The sequence below is a fragment of the Pseudophryne corroboree genome, chromosome 11 (assembly GCF_028390025.1).
Source record: "Pseudophryne corroboree isolate aPseCor3 chromosome 11, aPseCor3.hap2, whole genome shotgun sequence".
Lineage (NCBI taxonomy): Eukaryota > Metazoa > Chordata > Amphibia > Anura > Myobatrachidae > Pseudophryne > Pseudophryne corroboree.
Genome location: NC_086454.1, coordinates 333,460,895 through 333,480,778, shown reverse-complemented (window position 1 = coordinate 333,480,778; position 19,884 = coordinate 333,460,895). Strand labels below are relative to the sequence as shown.

The 19,884-nt window shown below is 48.1% G+C and overlaps 1 protein-coding gene across 1 annotated transcript in view; it reads left to right on the top strand.

Annotated features, from left to right (window-relative positions):
- The first annotated feature begins 1,106 nt into the window (after positions 1-1,106).
- Positions 1,107-19,884, top strand: part of LOC134968785 (polycystin-1-like protein 2) — a 206,213-nt gene continuing 187,435 nt past the window's right edge. Inside the window, exons 1-3 of the mRNA XM_063944269.1 lie at positions 1,107-1,242; positions 1,870-2,017; positions 6,107-6,324. Coding sequence (XP_063800339.1) covers positions 1,107-1,242; positions 1,870-2,017; positions 6,107-6,324 — 502 coding nt within the window. The remainder of the gene's footprint in view (positions 1,243-1,869; positions 2,018-6,106; positions 6,325-19,884) is intronic.

The window sequence follows — 19,884 nt, the reverse complement described above, 5'->3', positions numbered from 1 at the left end:
TCCCTGTAGGCCCTATGGCCAATCCGCCTCTGGACATAATACAATTTTATTCAATGACAACTTTACAACTGAGATATGTCATATCCCAGCCGGTCAGTTACCGGTCATCTGAGGATAGTTCTTTTATACAGCAATATAAATGTAATAGGCGTCATGGAGTCCTCTGTCCACTCCAAGAGACCTAAATTCAAACACCTAAAGTCCCCTGCATATGACCTACATGCCGTTCAGCAGTTGGGCAGGTGTAAAGCTCTTATAGCTGATATTTAAATGTTGATCATTCTTATAATGTACTAAGAGATCCCAGTAGAGGAGAAGTCTATGGCTACTTTTTGGGGTGCGGGAAAAATAGGCAGATGTTTTTTAACTTTGAGCTGGATATCCCCAATATACTTGTTTTTTTTCTTCTAAAAAGAAGTGTTTCTAAGTTGATTGCACTTAAAAGAGTTGCAGGGGAAAGTATTTCCACCTGTGAGAAGGACGCCGCTAGCTGATAAATGTTTTTTTTCCCAATAAGGTCAGTGCCATGGACTTCAGGCTTGCCAAATTGCAACAGATTCAGCACTATTTGGGGATCCCTGCCCCGTCTCTGGCAGTTACCTCTCTATTTGGTACAGCTGTATGGAAGGTAAGTGTAAAATCCAATCCACAATGTGTTTCTTAGTACTAATATAATATAGGGCCATGTCAACATACAAATGTCAACACCTTCACACTAGAATGTCAACACATTGACATCTTCATTGTCGACAACCTGAAATATTGTTATGTGAATTGTCGACAATTTCAAGATGCCGATGGTTTGGTTTAGGTGTCACTGGGAGGGTTAGGGTTAGCCTATGTGGGGGGGGGGGGGGAAATTAGGTTTAGGCACTAGGGGGTGGGATAGAGTTAGGCTATGTGGGGGAAGGGAGGATTAGGGTTAGGCACAAGGGAGTGGGATAGTTTTAGGGATAGGGGGAACATTCTTACCGGAATCGCCAGTCCATCTATTCCGGAAGTGACGCTTACATAATCGCAGGGACCCGGAAGCCGTGGTGGAGCTGCTGCAGCTGTCAGGACCAGGTAAGTGACTGCTGGGCTACCAACATGTCATTCGTGTAGACATGATGAATGGCGACATGGTCACTGTTGACATGCTAAGCATGAAAACTGAAAAGCAGGTGCACACTCTAAGCACTAAGAATACTGATAGGCAAATCATTTTGATAATCTCTACAATTAACATGGAATATAAGAAAGGTTCTTAGCACATGTTTGTCCAAAAAGGCATGCCTCCCCTTAAATATGATGATATTTTGGCCGTATTGACATTCTCATGTCAACCTGACATATAGTGCAGGAACATGCAGTCAGGGGAGGCATGCCTCACTGTGGAGGGAAGTGCCTTGAGCGCTGATGGACACCTTGATGTGTCATGTGACCAATCCAGGAAGTGCACTTCTCAGAGACTGCAGCTCAGCAGCAGCAGTGATGCGGACTATGGCGACGGGGGAGGGTGGAGAAGGGGACCCGAAGTTGCAGATGGTGAGAGGCAAGGAGGACACAGTCAGCAGAAGGAAGCACAGGAAGGAGAGCACAGATTTATACCACTTTACACAGTTTACCGCCACAGTACAATGGCCCAGATTTATCAACCCTTGGAGAGTGAGAACTAGCACGGTGATAAAGTACCAATCAGCTCCCAACTGTCATTTTTCAAACACAGCCTGTGACATGGCAGTTAGGAGCTGATTGGCTGATACTTTATCACAGTGCTATTTACCACTCTCCAAGGCTTGATAAGTCTGGGCCAATATTACTTTGCTATATCTATCCAATCAAACGCAGCTGACTGATTGTACTCTAACCTACTGTCGTCTTCCCCAGGTTTGCGGCTTGGTTTAGCAGATAATTGCCTCGTGTTTGAAAACGTAACCCTCACTATAACGTGGCTCCTGAACCCTTACACCGGCAATCTGTCCTGCATTGTAAGCACCGGAGATGGACACTCTATTGATCCTTATCAGCCGGAGAAGTAAGTTCGTGACAGAATGAAGGACAGCACCTATGGGGGGTCATTCCGAGTTGTTCGCTCGTTATTTTTTTCCGCTACGGAGCGATTAGTCGCAAACTGCGCATGCGCAATGTTCGCAGCGCGCCTGCGCCAAGTAAATTAGCACAAAAGTTTGGTATTTTACTCACGGCCTAACGAGGTTTTTTCATCGTTCTGCTGATTGCAGTGTGATTGACAGGAAGTGGGGGGAAAACGCGGGAGTGGCTGGAGAAACGGGGGAGTGTCTGGGAGAACGCTGGGTGTGTTTGTGACGTCAAACCAGGAACGAAACTGACTGAACTGATCGCAGTGTAGGAGTAAGTCTGGAGCTACTCAGAAACTGCAAAGAAATTTCTATTCGCAATTCAGCTAATCTTTCGTTCGCAATTCAGCTAAGCTAAGATTCACTCCCAGAGGGCGGCGGCTTAGCGTGTGCAATGCTGCTAAAAGCAGCTAGCGAGCAAACAACTCGGAATCACCCCCATGGTGTAGCTGAATCCGTGTAAATGACTGGTGTCACTATTACGTGCCTGTTATCATGTATATTCAGGACTATTGCCCAATACACAGTTCCTCCTGCTCTGTATGAGGGAACACTATTTAGCCGTGATACTGATGACTGAGACTATTCTGTACTTCTCTCTCTGTAATACCGCAGACCTAACACAGGGAGTCATTCCGAGTTGATCGCACGTAGCAACTTTTTGCTGCTCGTGCGATCAATTAGACGCCGCCTATGGGGGAGTGTATTTTGGCATAGCAGGGCTGCGATCGCTTGTGCAGCCCTGCTATGCTAAAAAAAGTTTTGTGCAGAACAAGACCAGCCCTGCAGTTACTTACCCTGTGCGATGGATCCAGCGATGAAGGTCCCGGAATTGAGACAACCACTCTCCAAACGCCTGGACACGCCTGCGTTTGGATCTCCACGCCTGGAAAACGGTGAGTATCTGCCCCGGAACGCCTCCCCGCTGTCAATCTTCTTGCGATCGTGCTAGCGATCACTTTCTTCTGGTCGTTGCCCAGCGGCAATGACACGCGTGCACATTGCGGGTGCCACGCATGCGCATTTCTGACCCATTCGCACCGCAGTGTGCGAACAGGTCGGAATGACCCCCATTAGCCATAGCTACAGTAATAGTGTCAGTGCTGGCTTCATCATATTGACCCATGAGAACACACTTACTGTATAACCGTCGTCTTCACCGACACATTATTAAATATTTATTTTATTTCCGTTTTTTAATTTCTCTTTCTGCTATTTGGTCTGTGAGAGTCACCTTTTTATACAGCAGAAGCGCAGAAGAGGAAGTGTGGTATGTATGTGTATACGGTCAGCTAGTTGACATTCAGAAGGTCGACGTTCAGTCGACACAAAAATGTTGTCAGGTTCTTAATGTCGACAGTCTGAATGTATACGTGAATGTTATGTCGACAAACAATGTGTCGTCGTGCACATAGGTCGACGCAATTTAAATGTCATAAGATTCAGAATGCAGACATTTACCATGTTGACACCAGAATGCTGACATATGTTTTTGTTCGTTTTTAGGTTTAGGGTTAGGCTAAAAGAAGCAAAAAAACTATGTTGACATGTTAAATTTCAACATTCTGTACATTTTTACATTTTAACCATGTTGACCTAAGTGTAAGTCAACATATTGATTGACATTCAGAACATGTCGACATTCTGATGTTGATCTTTTGAATGTCGATTGGTCATACCACGCCCATATGTATGAACAGTGTGTATGCAGGCCCGGCGACAGGGGTTTACAAAGGGTACACCTGTCCCAGGCCCCGAAGTTAAGGAAGGCCCCGAGGTTCAGGGGGCATGTACAAAAGAGTGTTTCAGTGTGATAAACTGACCACACTGACCACACCGGCCAGAGCCAACCCTAATCAATATGATACCCTAGGCAAGTTTTTGGCTGGTGCCCCCTTGCACCACTGCTAGTTCCACCTGTGACTCTACACCCCTTTCCCATCACCATCACCCCACAGTCATGATAGTCCTCATTTTGTTGCTCCTACCGCCTATATTTTAAATAGGAACAGTGTGCACATTCGGCCCCACAGCCCAAAAAGGGGCGTGGTCATGCTGGGAAGGGGCATGGCCACACAATAGTGCCCCCAATTCAGATTATTCCACGCAGTAGTGCAACTTTATTTACATTATATCATAAAATACTCCCTAATTCACGTTACATCACACAGTAGTACCACTTTACCTTATATACATTACTAATCACAGTAGTGCTCCTTATTCACATTACATCACTTTGAATTGATCCTTATTCACATTAGACCACACCATATTGCTCTTTATTCACATTAGACCACATAGTAGTGCCCTTTCTATACAGTACATTGTGCCACACAATAGAACACCTTTATACACATAATGCCACACATTAGTTATGCCTTAGTTTATACACATAATACCACACAGTAATGCCCCTTACACATGACACACATTATTAATGTCATAATAAACATAATGCACCTTACAGATTATGCCAACTTTTATTAATGCCCTTATACACATAATGTCCCTTACACATATGCCGCACATTATTAATGCATTTATACACATGACACAAATAATGCCCCTTACACATATGCCGAACACTATTGCACAATGGGGATCATTCCGAGTTGATCATAGCTGTGCTAAATTTAGCACAGCTACGATCATCTTCCCTGACATGCGGGGAGACGCCCAGCACAGGGCTAGTCCGCCCCGGTTGTCAGTGCCGCTGCCCCCCCGCACAAACACAAAAGCATCGCACAGCGGCGATGCTTTTGTATTTCAGGAGTAACTCCCGGCCACCGCAGCTCCTGTGGCTGGCCGGGAGTTGTTTGTCGCAGCCGCTGGCCGCAGCGGCTGTGTGTGACGTCACACAGTTGCTGCGGCCCGCCCCCCATTCGGTCCGGCCACGCCTGCGTTGGCCGGACCGTGCCTACGAAACGGCGCCGTTTCGCCCGCTCCCGCCCAGCGACCGCCTCTGCCTGTCAATCAGGCAGAGGCGATCGCAGCCCTGCCACGGCCTTCGTGCGTCTGGCATGCGCCGGCGCATGCACAGTAGAGACCCGTTCGCTCAGCTGCGTCTTATTTTCATTGCTATGTGGCTAGGATGCACAAGCAGCTTCGGCTGATTAAAATGAAATGCGGCATGCCTATATACTGTGTGCGACTGAGGCTGTATCTGCATACGAAATGCTACATTACAGTGATTTCCAGGAACACAATGTAAAGTAGCATTTCATATGCAGATACAGTCATAGTCACACACAGAATATAGGCATGCCGCATATCATTTTAATCAGCAGAATCTGCTTGTGCCCCTAGGCATTCCAAATGCCTTAGGCATTTACCTAGTTTGCCTGTGCCTAGGGCAGGCTCTGACGCCGGCAGCCAGTCCAGCGCAGGCGCAAGTAGGCAAAAAGGAATTAAATATATCAAGCCGGCCAGGGTACCCCGATCACCTTTCCTGGTTACCCCCGTCACCTGATCTGGTCCATGGTGCGCTGTGCATTGTATAATGCCGCAACATCATGACACTGTGCCTGCTCTGATCCTTCCCTGCTTTGTCCCTGCCTCACCATCGCCGCAGCACCTAAGAGAAGCGGGAACAGGCAGCCATGCAAGTAAACGGAACCGCTGGGCACAACTTCAAGCAGCACCACGCTGCAAAACCATTGTCCCCGCAGACACTCCCCCAGCTCCCACCAATGAGACAGTCACCACTGAACTTGAAGTTTGAACTTGAAGTTTGACTGAGAGCGACACTGGTGTGGGATAGTAAGTGACTATATATATATATATATATATATATATATATATGTGTATATATCTGTGTTTGTGTGTGTGTGTGTGTGTGTGTGTGTGTGTGTGTGTGTGTATATGTGTGTGTGTATAACTATATATATATATATATCTCTGTGTGTATGTATATTTCAGTCACAAGTATATTCGCATAATTATATGTACAGCATAACTGACGTTTCGGGGTTCAAAGCCCCGTTTTCAAGGTGAGGTTCTAACTTGTAATTGTCTCTCAGCGTGTCCAGCAGTATAATTCACAGCTACGCATCACCTGGAGAATTTGCTGTGTTTGTGGAATGTTCCACCAGTGAATGGCATGTGACAGCGCAGCAGAACATTATTGTGGAAGAGAGCAGCGGCAACTTAAGTGTCACCGGTTGTTTCAGCCAACATGCACTCCAAGATGGGGGTTGCGGAGCCGCATACGGAGAGACCCTGTGGGTTCAGGTAGAGCTGAGTACAGGTGAGAGACAAGGCCCATTGTTGCTAGAAACAAAAATATTCCCAGAATGCTGTCCACCCATAAGGTTTCCTCCACATGTTCTCTATCACACTCACAGCACACATAGGGGGAAATGTATCAAGTATTAGAGAGATAAAGTGGAGTGGTTGCAAAAGCAATTAATGTGGCTTCCAACTGTCATTTTTTTTCTTTTTTCTCTCTTACGTCCTAGAGGATACTGGGGTCCACATTAGTAGCAAGGGGTATAGATGGGTCCACTAGGAGCCATGGTCACTTTAAGAAATTGATAGTGTGGGATGGCTCCTCCCTCTATGCGCCTCCTACCAGACTCGGTTTAGAAAATGTGCCCGGAGGAGCTGGTCACGTTTGGGAAGCTCCTGAAGAGTTTTCTGCATTTATTTTCCTTTTTATTGTTTTCAGGCAGGTCTGGCTGTCACCAGACTGCCTGCTTCGTGGGAGTTAGGGGGGAAAATTGCCCAACCTCCCTAGGGTTAATGGTCCCGTTCCCCGCTGACAGGACACTGAACTCCTGAGGGTCCTATTCGCAAGCCCCACCACGGCGAGCGTACAGAACCGCAGCACTTTGCCTCCCCTAACAGAGCCAGAAGTAAGAAGAGTGGCCGGCGTCCCGGTTAGCGGGTCGCCGGCTGTAATGGCGGCACAAGGGGTAGGAGCGCAGCGCTGACAAGCAGGCTGCGGCTCCAGACTTCAGAGGCATACAGGGTGCTCTGTGTTCCGCTGTGATGGGCAAGCTGAAGCCATTAAGGGGGCGGGGCTTCACTATGCAGCTCATCAGCGCCATTTTCCCTCTACAGCTATACACAGGCAAACTGACAGGGAAGCGCAGCTTCTCCACAAGGACTCCAGAGCACCTCAGCGGTACCAGGGGGTCATAGCAAGGGGGAGTAAAGCAATATTTGGTATACTAAACTCTAGGGTACTTAGTTTGCGACCCAGCTAAACTTGTACTTTAGCTATAGGGGCGCTGTGTGGCAGGCTCCATTATACTCTGTGTCTCCCTAGAGGGCTGTGTGTGTGTGTGTGTGTGTGTGTGTGTGTGTGTGTGTGTGTGTGTGTGTGTGTATTCTTTCACATTTACTATGTCAAAGGAGTGTGTATCATGCACAGCAGAGAGTTTTTCTCAATCTGGGGATACTTAAGGCAATATGTTGATGACCTGATGAATAGAGATTCAGTGGTCATTCCAGCGTCTCAGACCCCTGCCATTTGTCCACAGAAGCGTGCTCTGGCCCAAATCATGCAGGCTGATACTGATGATGATGATATATCAGACCCGGAGGAGGGTGAGATGGACTCGGGAGGGGGAGATGCAGCTTTGTCACAGGGTGTACAGGCCCTGATAGAAGCTATTAGAGATGTCCTGCACATTCCTGTTAAGGTATCAGAGGATGAGGAGGAATCTTATTTTAATGTGAAATGGAAATCCTCAGCTACTTTCCCTGCATCTAAGGAATTAAATTCCCTATTTGAAGCAATTTGGGTAAATCCTGACAAGAAGTTTCAGATCCCAAAACGGTTACTACCATCCTTCCCATTTCCTCAGCATGACAGAAAAAAATGGGAAAACCCACCGATGGTTGACGCTTTGGTTTCTAGGCTGTCACGTAAGATAGTCTTACTTGTCCCTGGGGCAGCTTCCTTGAAGGATGCTGCAGACCGCAAGATTGAGACCACTCTCAAATCTCTGTACACAGCTGCGGGGGTGGCCCAGAGACCCACTATAGCTTGTGCATGGATCTCTAGGGCCATTGCAAAATGGTCAGGTAATCTAATTGATGGGTTAGATTCCTTATCCAGGGGGGAGATAATTTTACTCCTACAGTATATACATTATTCTGCTAACTTTATGGTGGAGGCCATAAAGGAAATTGGTTTACTCAATGCACGCACCACTGCCATGGCAGTGTCAGCACGCAGGGGCTTGCAGTGGACTGCGGATGCGGATTCCAGGAAAGGCGTGGAAAGCCTACCTTTCACAGGTGAAGCCCTTTTTGGAGATGAACTGGAACGCGGATATCCAAGGCTACGGCGGGTAAGTCTACATACCGTCCTTCCGCAGCTCCCCCGGCTAGAAAATCCTACACTGCTCCAACTCTGCAGTTCTTTCGGACAGCAAAGTTTAAAAACAAAACCAAAGGTTCTTCTACGGCCTTCAAAGGCAATAGAGTTAACCCAGAAAACCAGCAACTGCAGGTTCCCAGGAAGAGAACCCCGGTTCTGCTTCCTCTAAGCCTTCAGCATGACGGTGGACCGCACTGCCTGGAAGACAGGCAGGTGGGAGCCCGTTTGAGATTCTTCAGTCACATATGAGCAACGTCATGCCAGGATCCTTAGGTCAAAGATCTTATAGCCCAGGGCTACAGACTGGAGTTTCAGGAACTCCCACCTCACAGATTCTTCAAATCAGGCTTACCAGCTTCTCAAGAAGCAAGTATGACTTTACAGGAAGCAATTCAGAAACTGGTATGGACTCAGATCATTGCTCCAGTTCCACTTTAGCTGCAAAAACAGGGTTATTATTCCAACCTGTTTGTAGTTCCGATACCGGACGGTTCGGTAAGGCCCATTATAAATCTCAAGTCGCAGAACCCATACTTACGGGTGTTCAAGTTCAAGATGGAGTCTCTGAGAGCGGTGATCTCAGGCCTGGAGGAGGGGGGAATTCTTGGTGTCTCTGGATATCAAGGATACGTACCTTCATATTCCGATTTGGCCGCCTCCTCATCTAAGGTTTGCATTACAGGACTGTCACTACCAGTTCCAGGCCCTGCCATTTGGCCTCTCTATGGCACCGAGGGTGTTCATAAACGTAATGGCAGAGATGATGTTTCTCCTCCGCAAACAGGGAGTGAACATAATTCCGTACCTGGACGATCTGCTGCTAAAAGCACCATCCAGGGAGAGGTTGTTAGTCAACATTGCCCTCTCAACCCAACTACTCCAGGATCACGGGTGGATTTTGAACCTACCAAAGTCTCATCTGGAACCAACACGAGGCTTCCGTTCCTGGGGATGATATTGGATACGGAGGCGCAGAAGCAGGGCCGGTGCAAGGTTTCTTGGCACCCTAGGCAAAACTTCAGCCTCCATCCCCCCCGCCAAAAAAAAAAAAAACATTGGCCACGAACCACAGGAATAAATAATAACAAACACATTTGCCCCTTTCAAGAAAAAAAATAAAAAAACACTTTGGCCTCCACAGGGTAAAAAAAAACACACATTGAGGCAGGCGCACACATACACTCACAATGACACTCATACTGAGGCAGAGGCACACACACACACACACACACACACACACACACACACACACACTCTCATACTGATGCAGAGGCACACACCCATACTGAGGCAGAGGCACACATACTGAGGCAGAGGCACACACACACACACACACACACACACACACACACACACTAATACTGACACACACACACTGACACTCATACTGAGGCAGATACACACACTGACACTCATTCTGAGGCAGATGCACGCACACACACACACATACTGAGGCACACACACTGACACTCATACTGAGGCACACACACACACTGATACTGAGACACACAAACACTGACACGCAAACTGAGGCAGAGGCACACACACTGATACTGAGACACACACACACACACACACACACACTGACACTTATACTGAGACAGAGGCACACACACACTCATACTGAGAAACACACACTGAGACACACACAAACACACACTGACTGAGGCAGAGGCACACACACACTGATACTGAGACACACTCTGACACTCATACTGAGATACACACAAACACACACACACTGACACTCATACTGAGACACACACAAACTGACACTCATACTGAGGCAGAGGCACACACACTCATACTGAAACACACACACTGATACGGAGACACACACAAATACATACACTGACACTCATACTGACACACAAACACACACACTGACACTCATTCTGAGGCAGATGCACGCACACACACACACATACTGAGGCACACACACTGACACTCATACTGAGGCACACACACACTGATACTGAGACACACAAACACTGACACGCAAACTGAGGCAGAGGCACACACACTGATACTGAGACACACACACACACACACACACACACACACACTGACACTTATACTGAGACAGAGGCACACACACACTCATACTGAGAAACACACACTGAGACACACACAAACACACACTGACTGAGGCAGAGGCACACACACACTGATACTGAGACACACTCTGACACTCATACTGAGATACACACAAACACACACACACTGACACTCATACTAAGACACACACAAACTGACACTCATACTGAGGCAGAGGCACACACACTCATACTGAAACACACACACTGATACGGAGACACACAAATACATACACTGACACTCATACTGACACACAAACACACACACTGACACTCATACTGAGGCAGAGACACACACACTCATACTGAAACACACACACTGATACGGAGACACACACACTGGCACTCATACTGAGGCAGAGGCACACACACTGATACTGAGACACAAACAAATACACACTCTGACACTCATACTGAGGCAGAGGCACACACACTGATACTGAAACACACACTGACACATACTGAGACACACACAAACACACACACTGATACTCATACTGAGACACACACTGATACTGAGACACAAATACACACACACACTGACTCATACTGAGGCAGATGCACACACACATACATACTGAGACACACACACACTGACACTCATACTGACGCACACACACACACTGATACTGAGACACGCAAACACTGACACGCATACTGAGGCAGAGGCACACACACTGATACTGAGACACACACACTGACACTCATACTGAGACAGAGGCACACACACACACACACTGATACTGATAAACACACACACACACACACACACTGACACTCATACAGATGCAGAGGCACACACACTGATACTGAGACACACTCTGACACTCATACTGACTCTGAGACACACACAAACTGACACTTATACTGAGGCAGAGGCACACGCACTCTTACTGAAACACACACATTGATACGGAGACACACACACACATACACACACACACTGACACTCATACTGAGGCAGAGGCACACACACACACACTGATACAGAGACACACACAAACACAAACACACACACTGACACTTATACTAAGGCACACACACTGATACGGAGACACACACACTCATACTGAGGCAGGTGCACACACACACACACACACACACACACACACACACACACACACTCATACTTAGGCAGAGGCACACATACACACACAAACTCATACTGACACACACACACACACACACACACACACACACTGACACTCTGGGACAGAGGCACACACACAGTCATATTGGAGGCACACACCCACTACCACAGTAGTTACCTCCAGCTCTGATCACAGGAGCCAGTCTCCCAAAGAGCAGGCAGGCCAGGCAGAGCCACAGACAGACCGCAAGGAGAAGAACTGGCAAAGTTGGAAGGCGTGGCCTAATCACGGACATGTGGCCACGCCCCTTTAAAAAAAACCACAAAGCAACAGTCTATGGAGGCGGCTCTGGTCGGCAAAGAAGGGACACGGTGACGGGACCGTCCGAGGAGGAAACCACCTCTCTGCTCCCACTGCATATCTTCTGCAGAGAGGTGGTGAATTGAAGAAACTCAGTGGTAGATCCCGGGACACTGGGTAGGGTATAGTGGCCTGAAATGGCCAAAAAGCATCAGTTGCCTATCACTCGATTTAGCAGCGTTGCAGGACTACCCCCGCAGCGCTGCTACTAGTGGTGTGTCCATGCCGCCGGGTGTCCTGCTGCTGTATTGCATGGGGGATACAGGGAGGGGGGCTAACTACCAAAATGACCAGGGCTCCTGGCAGCCTCAGCGCACCGCCCCCTGAGTTCCCTGCGCTCATAGGCAGCTGCCTAAAGCTGCCTAGTGGAAGCGCCGGCCCTGCGCAGAAGGTATTCCTTCCATTGGAAAAAGCATTGGTGATCCAGTCGATGGTGCGGGGTGTTCTAAGACAAACCTGGACATCGGTGCATCTATGCATTCGCCTTCTGGGAAAGGCGCTGCAGTACGGAAAGTTTCACGCAAGGCCCTACCAGCTGGATCTGTTGGACAAATGGTCTGGATCGCATCTTTACATGCACTAGTGGATCCGTCTGTCGCCAAAAGCCAGGATTTCTCTTCTGTGGTGGCTTCAGACTTCTCACCTGACCGAGGGCCGAAGGTTCGGGATTAAAAATTGGATTCTGCTAACCACAGACGCAAGCCTCAGAGGTTGGGGAGCAGTCACCCAGAGGGAACAGTTCCAAGGAAAATGGTCAAGTCAGAAAGCCATTCTTCCAATCAACATTCTGGAACTAAGGGCCATATACAACGCCCTTCTACAGGCATCGCATCTTTTTCAAGATCAAGCCATTCAGGTTCAGTCGGACAATGTGACGACAGTAACGTACATAAACCGACAAAGCAGAATGAAGAGCAGGACAGCAAGGTCAGAGGTAACAAGGATTCTCCTCTGGGCAGAAAGACATGCTGTGGTGTTGTCCATGGTCTTCATTCCGGGAGTAGACAACTGGGAAGCAAACCTCCTCAGCAGACACGACCTCCACCCAGGAGAGTGGAGCCTTCACCCGGAGGTGTTCGGGTGCTTGACACATCGGTGGGGAATGCCACAAATCGACATGATGGCCTCTTGTCTCAACAAGAAGCTCAAGTGGTATTGTTCCAGGTCGAGGGACCCGCAAGCAGTGGGGGTGGACGCTCTGGTGACTCCATGGGTCTACCAGATGGTGTACATGTTTCCACCACTCCCATTGATCCCAAAGATTCTCAAAAGAATAAAAAGGGAAAAGGTTCAAGCAATTCTCATTGCTCCGGACTGGCCAAGAAGGGCCTGGTATGCGGATCTACTGGAGTTGCTCCTAGAGGACCCGTGGCCTCTACCTCTTCGCGGGACAGGGACCGTTCATCTATCAAGACTTACCACGGCTACGTTTGACGGCATGGAGGTTAAGCGTCAAATTCTAGCTCGGAAAGGGATCCCAGATAGGGTTATTCCAACCCTGATCCAAGCCAGAAAGGGGGTAATGTCTAAACATTACCACCGTATTTGGAAAAAATATGTCTCTTGGTGTGAGAACAGTAAATTTCCTGCGGTGAAATTTCAACTGGGACGTTTTCTCCTTTTTCTGCAGTCAGGTGTAGATGTGAGCCTATGTTTGGGCTCCATAAAAATCCAGATTTCGGCCTTATAAATTTTCTTCCTGCAATCGGAATGGTTTGAGCCTTTACAGGATGTCCAGTTTCTTACGTGGAAGGCAATCATGCTGTTGGCCTTGGCTTCTGCGCAGCGTGTGTCGGAGCTGGGGGTGTTGTCTCACAAAAGCCCCTATTTGATTTTTCATGAAGATGAGGCTGAACTCAGAACTCGTCAGCAATTTCTTCCAAAGGTGGTATCTGCGTTTCATATCAACCAACCTATTGTGGTTCCGGTGGTTACCGACACCTCTGCTACTTCAAAGTTCTTGGCTGTTGTGAGGGCTTTGAAGATCTATGTGAAACGGACAGCTCATCACAGAAAATCTGACTCTCTGTTTGTTCTCTATGATCCCAATAAAATTGGGTGTCCTGCTTCAAAGCAGACAATTGCACACTGGATTAGGTTTACTATACAGCATGCTTATTCCACGGCAGATTTGCAGTGTCCACAATCTGTACAGGCCCACTCTACTAGATCGGTGGGTTCTTCCTGGGCGGCTGCCCGGGGTGTCTCGGCTTTACAGCTCTGCTGAGCAGCTACTTGGTCAGGTTCGAACACGTTTGCTAAGTTCTACAAGTTCGATACTTTGGCCTCTGAGGACCTTCAGTTTGGTCAATCAGTTCTGCAGGAACCTCAGCACTCTCCCACCCGGTTTGGGAGCTTTGGTACATCCCCATGGTACTAATGTGGACCCCAGTATCCACGAGGATGTAAGAGAAAATAGGATTTTAATTACCTACCGGTAAATCCTTTTCTCATAGTCCGTAGAGGATACTGGGCACCCGCACAGTGCTTCGTTTCTTCCTGTACTGTTACTTGGTTAAGAATTGTTGGTTCAGCGGTTGCTGTTCCTGGTTTAAAGTTTTTTCCACTAGTTTGTGTGTGCTGGTTCGGAATCTCACCACTATCCTTTTATATCCTTCGCTCAAAGTATGTCCGTCTCCTCGGGCACAGTTTCCTAGACTGAGTCTGGTAGGAGGGGCATAGAGGGAGGAGCCAGCCCACACTATCAATTTCTTAAAGTGTCCAAGGCTCCTAGTGGATCCATCTATACCCCTTTGTACTAATGTGGACCCCAGTATCCTATACGGACTACGAGAAAAGGATTTACCGGTAGGTAATTAAAATCCTATATTTTTAGAACAGTTTTATTAATCGATTCACAGTTATGCACAAAAACAGTACGATACAATGGGGGGTAATTCTGAGTTGATCGCAGCAGGAACTTTGTTAGCAGTTGGGGAAAACCATGTGCACTGCAGGGGAGGCAGATGTAACATGTGCAGAGAGAGTTAGATTTGGGTGTGGTGTGTTCAATATGCAATCTAATTTGCAGTGTAAAAATAAAGCAGCCATTATTTACCCTGCACAGAAATAAAATAACCCACCCAAATCTAACTCTCTCTGCACATGTTATATCTGCCCCCCTGCAGTGCACATGGTTTTGCCCAACTGCTAAAAAATTTCCTGCTGCAATGAACTTGGAATTACCCCCCATGTGCACTGCAGGGGAGGCAGATATAACGTGCAGAGAGAGTTAGATTTGGGTGGGTTATTTTGTTTCTGTGCAGGGTAAATACTGGGTGCTTTATTTTTACACTGCAATTTAGATTGCAGATTGAACATACCACACCCAAATCTAACTCTCTCTGCACATGTTATATCTGCCTCCCCTGCAGTGCACATGGTTTTGCCCTACTGCTAACAGGAGGGGGTCATTCCGAGTTGATCGCTAGCTGCCGCTGTTCGCAGCACAGCGATCAGGCTAAAAATCTGCATTTCTGCGCATGCGCACGGGCCGCAGTGCGCACGCGCCAAGTACTTTCACACAAAACTATGCAGTTTTACACAAGGGCGAGCGACTCTTTTCAGTCGCTCTGTTGATCGGTGAGTGATTAACAGGAAGTGGGTGTTTCTGGATGGTAACTGGCCATTCTCCGGGAGTGTGCTAAAAAACGCAGGCGTGTCAGGGAAAAACGCTGGCGTGCCTGGGGATATGGGGGAGTGGCTGGCCGAACGCAGGGCGTGTTTGTGACGTCAAAGCAGGAACTAAACTGACTGAAGTGATCGCAAGGAAGGAGTAGGTCTGCAGCTACTCTGAAACTGCTTGAAATAATTTCAACACTGTTCTGCTAACCTTTCGGTTGCACTTCTGCTAAGCTAAGATACACTCCCAGAGGGCGGCGGCCTAGCGTGTGCCTTGCTGCTAAAAGCAGCTAGCGAGCGAACAACTCGGAATGAGGGCCAAAGTTCCTGCTGCGATCAACAATATATACCAAAAGTACAGCAAGCGTATGAGTAAATCTTTTTTAATTTTTTTTTTAGAAGAAAAGAGAAATAGTATGAGAAAAGAGAATCCTCTAGGTCTATGGTCTAGAAAAAGAGAAAAAAGGAGGGGGGGTCCAAGTGGTGGGGTCTGATCAGCCAACACAAGAAGAAAGATACGCAACTTAATTAGCTACTGAATGGGGAGGGGGCGTTTGCTTCCAACTTTCATTTCAAAGACTATGGGGTCTATGTACTAAGCCTTGGAGAAAGAATAAAGCGTAGAGAGATAAAGTACTAACCTTATCAGCTCCTAACTGTTGTTTTGCAAACATGGCAGTTAGGAGCTGATTGGTTGGTACTTTATCTCTGTCCACTTTCTCTCCATCTAATGCTTAGTAAATAGACCTTAATGATACGATTCACAACACCTGGCATGATCAAGAAGCCGGACCTTCTGCTACTGTGGAGAAGTGGGCAGAATGCAGGAGTCCAGTCTTCTCTCTTTGGAGTTTGGGAAAGTTCAATGAATATCTAAACCGTACCAAACTTCACTTAGTAGTTCTTTTTTCTTACGTCCTAGAGGATGCTGGGGACTCCGTAAGGACCATGGGGTATAGACGGGCTCCGCAGGAGATAAGGGCACTCTAAAGAACTTTTAGTATGGGTGTGCACTGGCTCCTCCCTCTATGCCCCTCCTCCAGACCTCAGTTAGATTCTGTGCCCAGAGGAGACTGGGTGCATTACAGGGGAGCTCTACTGAGTTTATCTGAATAAAGAATTATGTTAGGATTTTTATTTTCAGGGAGCACTGCTGGCAACAGGCTCCCTGCATCGTGGGACTGAGGGGAGAGAAGCAGACCTACTTAAATGATAGGCTCTGCTTCTTAGGCTACTGGACACCATTAGCTCCAGAGGGATCGGAACGCAGGTCTCCCCCTGCCGTTCGTCTCAGAGCCGCGCTGCCGTCCTCCTCGCAGAGCCGGAAGATAGAAGCCGGGTGAGTATAAGAAGAAAGAAGACTTCTAAGGCGGCAGAAGACTTCAGATCTTCACTGAACCATTGCTCCCACACGTTACACACACGGCAGGCACTGTATGGCTGCAGGGCGCAGGGGGGGGCGCCCTGGGCAGCAATATATACTTCTATTTTTGGCATGTTAGACACATATGGGCTGCGAAGTCAGTGAATATGTTTATCCCCCGCCATTAATTGTAAATTTGAGCAGGACCGAAGCCCGCCACTAGAGGGGGCTGAGCTTGGTCGCACAGCACTAACCAGCGCCATTTTCTCCACAGTGTGCTGAAGAGAAGCTATCTCCCAGGACTCTCCCCTGCAGAACGGTGATTCAGGGCTGAAAAAGAGGGGGGGGGGGCACATTTTGGCGCAGTGAGTGTATTACGCGATTGACATAATATAAAAGCACTATATCTGGGAATTGTTTCCAGTGTCAGTTGGCGCTGGGTGTGTGCTGGCATACTCTCTCTCTGTCTCTCCAAAGGGCCTTGTTGGGGACCTGTCCCTTTATAGATAGATCCCTGTGTGTGTGTGTGTGTGTGTGTGTGTGTGTGTGTGTGAGGGTGTCGGTACACGTGTGTCGACATGTTTGAAGCGGAAGGCTCATCCAAGGAGTAGGTGGAGCAGATGATTGTGGTGTCTCCGTCGGTAACGCCGACTCATGAGTGGTATGATATGTGGAATATTTTAAATGCTAATGTGACCTTATTACATAAGAGAATGGACAAAGCTGAGTCCAAGGAAACAGCAGGGAGTCAATCCGCGGATTTGGCTGGGTCACAGGGCCCGTCAGGGTCTCAAAAGCGTCCCTTATCACAAATATTAGACACTGATACCGACACGGATTCTGACTCCAGTGTCGACTATGATGAGGCAAGGTTGCACCCTAAGGTGACCAAAAGTATTCATTATATGATTGTGGCAATAAAAGATGTTTTGCATATTACAGATGACCCCTCTGTCCCTGACACGAGGGTGCGCATGTATAAGGAAAAGAAACCGGAGGTAACGTTTCCTCCATCTCATGAACTGAACAAATTATTTGAAAAAGCTTGGGAAACTCCAGACAAAAAACTGCAGATTCCCAAGAGGATCCTTATGGCGTATCCTTTCCCCGCAAAGGACAGGGTACGTTGGGAATCCTCGCCCAGGGTGGACAAGTCATTAACGCGTCTGTCCAAGAAGGTGGCGCTACCGTCTCCAGACACCGCGGCCCTTAAGGATCCTGCGGATTGTAGACAGGAGACTACCTTAAAGTCTATTTATGCACATACAGGAGCTTTACTCAGGCCGGCAATAGCATCGGCATGGGTCTGTAGCGCTGTTGCAGCATGGACAGATATCTTGTTGGCTGACATGGATACCCTGGACAAGGATACCATTGTCCTAACTTTGGGCCACATTAAGGACGCAGTCTTGTATATGAGAGACGCTCAAAGAGACGTGGGACTGCTTTGTTCCAGAGCCAACGCCATGGCAGTTTCGGCAAGGCGAGCTCTGTGGACCTACCAATGGTCGGGTGATGCCGACTCAAAAAAGCATATGGAGGTTTTACCTTACAAGGGTGAAGTTTTGTTTGGGGATGGTCTCGTGGACCTGGTTTCCACAGCTACCGCGGGTAAATCTACATTTTTGCCTTTTGTTCCCCCACAGCAAAAGAAAACCCCACAATATCAGATGCAGTCCTTTCGGTCGCATAAGTCCAGAAGAGGTCGGGGTTCCTCTTTCCTCGCCAGAGGTAAGGGTAGAGGTAAGAGAACACCTGCTTCAGCTAGTTCCCAGGAGCAGAAGTCCTCCCCGGCTTCTGCTAAATCCACCGCATGACGCTGGGGCTCCACGGAGGGAGTCCGCACCGATGGGGGCACGTCTTCGACTCTTCAGCCAGGTCTGGGTCCTATCGGGCGTGGATCCTTGGGCGTTGGAAATTGTATCCCAAGGTTACAAACTGGAGTTCGAAGAGGTGCCCCCTCGCCGATTTCTCAAGTCGGCTTTGCCAACTTCTTCCCCGGAGAGGGGAGTGGTATTAGATGCAATTCAAAAGCTGTGTCAACAGCAAGTGATTGTCAAGGTTCCCCTAGGCCAACAGGGAAAAGGGTACTATTCAACAATGTTTGTGGTTCCGTAGCCGGATGGTTCGGTCAGACCAATTTTGAATCTAAAATCACTAAACCTATACTTGAAAAAGTTCAAATTTAAGATGGAATCACTCTGGACTGTGATATCCAGTCTGGTAGCAGGGGATTTTATGGTGTCGCTGGACATGAAGGATGCCTACCTTCATGTCCCCATATTTCCTCTTCATCAAGAATACCTACGTTTCGTGGTACAGGACTGTCATTACCAGTTTCAGACGTTGCCGTTTGGGCTTTCCACGGCCCCGAGGATTTTCACCAAGGTAATGGCAGAAATGATGGTGCTCCTGCGCAAGCAGGGTGTCACAATTATCCCGTACTTGGACGATCTCCTGATAAAGGCGAGATCAAGGGATCAATTGCTGAAAAGCGTGTCACTCTCCCTGAGAGTGTTACATCAACACGGTTGGATTCTCAATCTGCCAAAGTCACAGTTGCTTCCAACGACTCGACTATCATTCCTAGGCATGATTCTGGACACGGAACAGAAGAGGGTGTTTCTACCAATAGAAAAAGCCCAGGACATCCAGAACATGGTCAGGGACCTGCTAAAACCAAAAAGAGTGTCGGTGCATCAATGCACTCGAGTTCTGGGAAAAATGGTGGCAGCCTATGAGGCCATTCCCTTCGGCAGGTTCCATGCAAGGACGTTTCAGTGGGACCTTCTCGACAAATGGTCGGGGTCCCATCTATACCTTCATCAAAAGATAAGCCTGCCCCCAGGGCCAGGGTGTCTCTCCTGTGGTGGCTGCAGAGTGCTCACCTTCTACAGGGTCACAGGTTCGGCGTTCAAGACTGGGTTCTGGTGACCACGGACGCGAG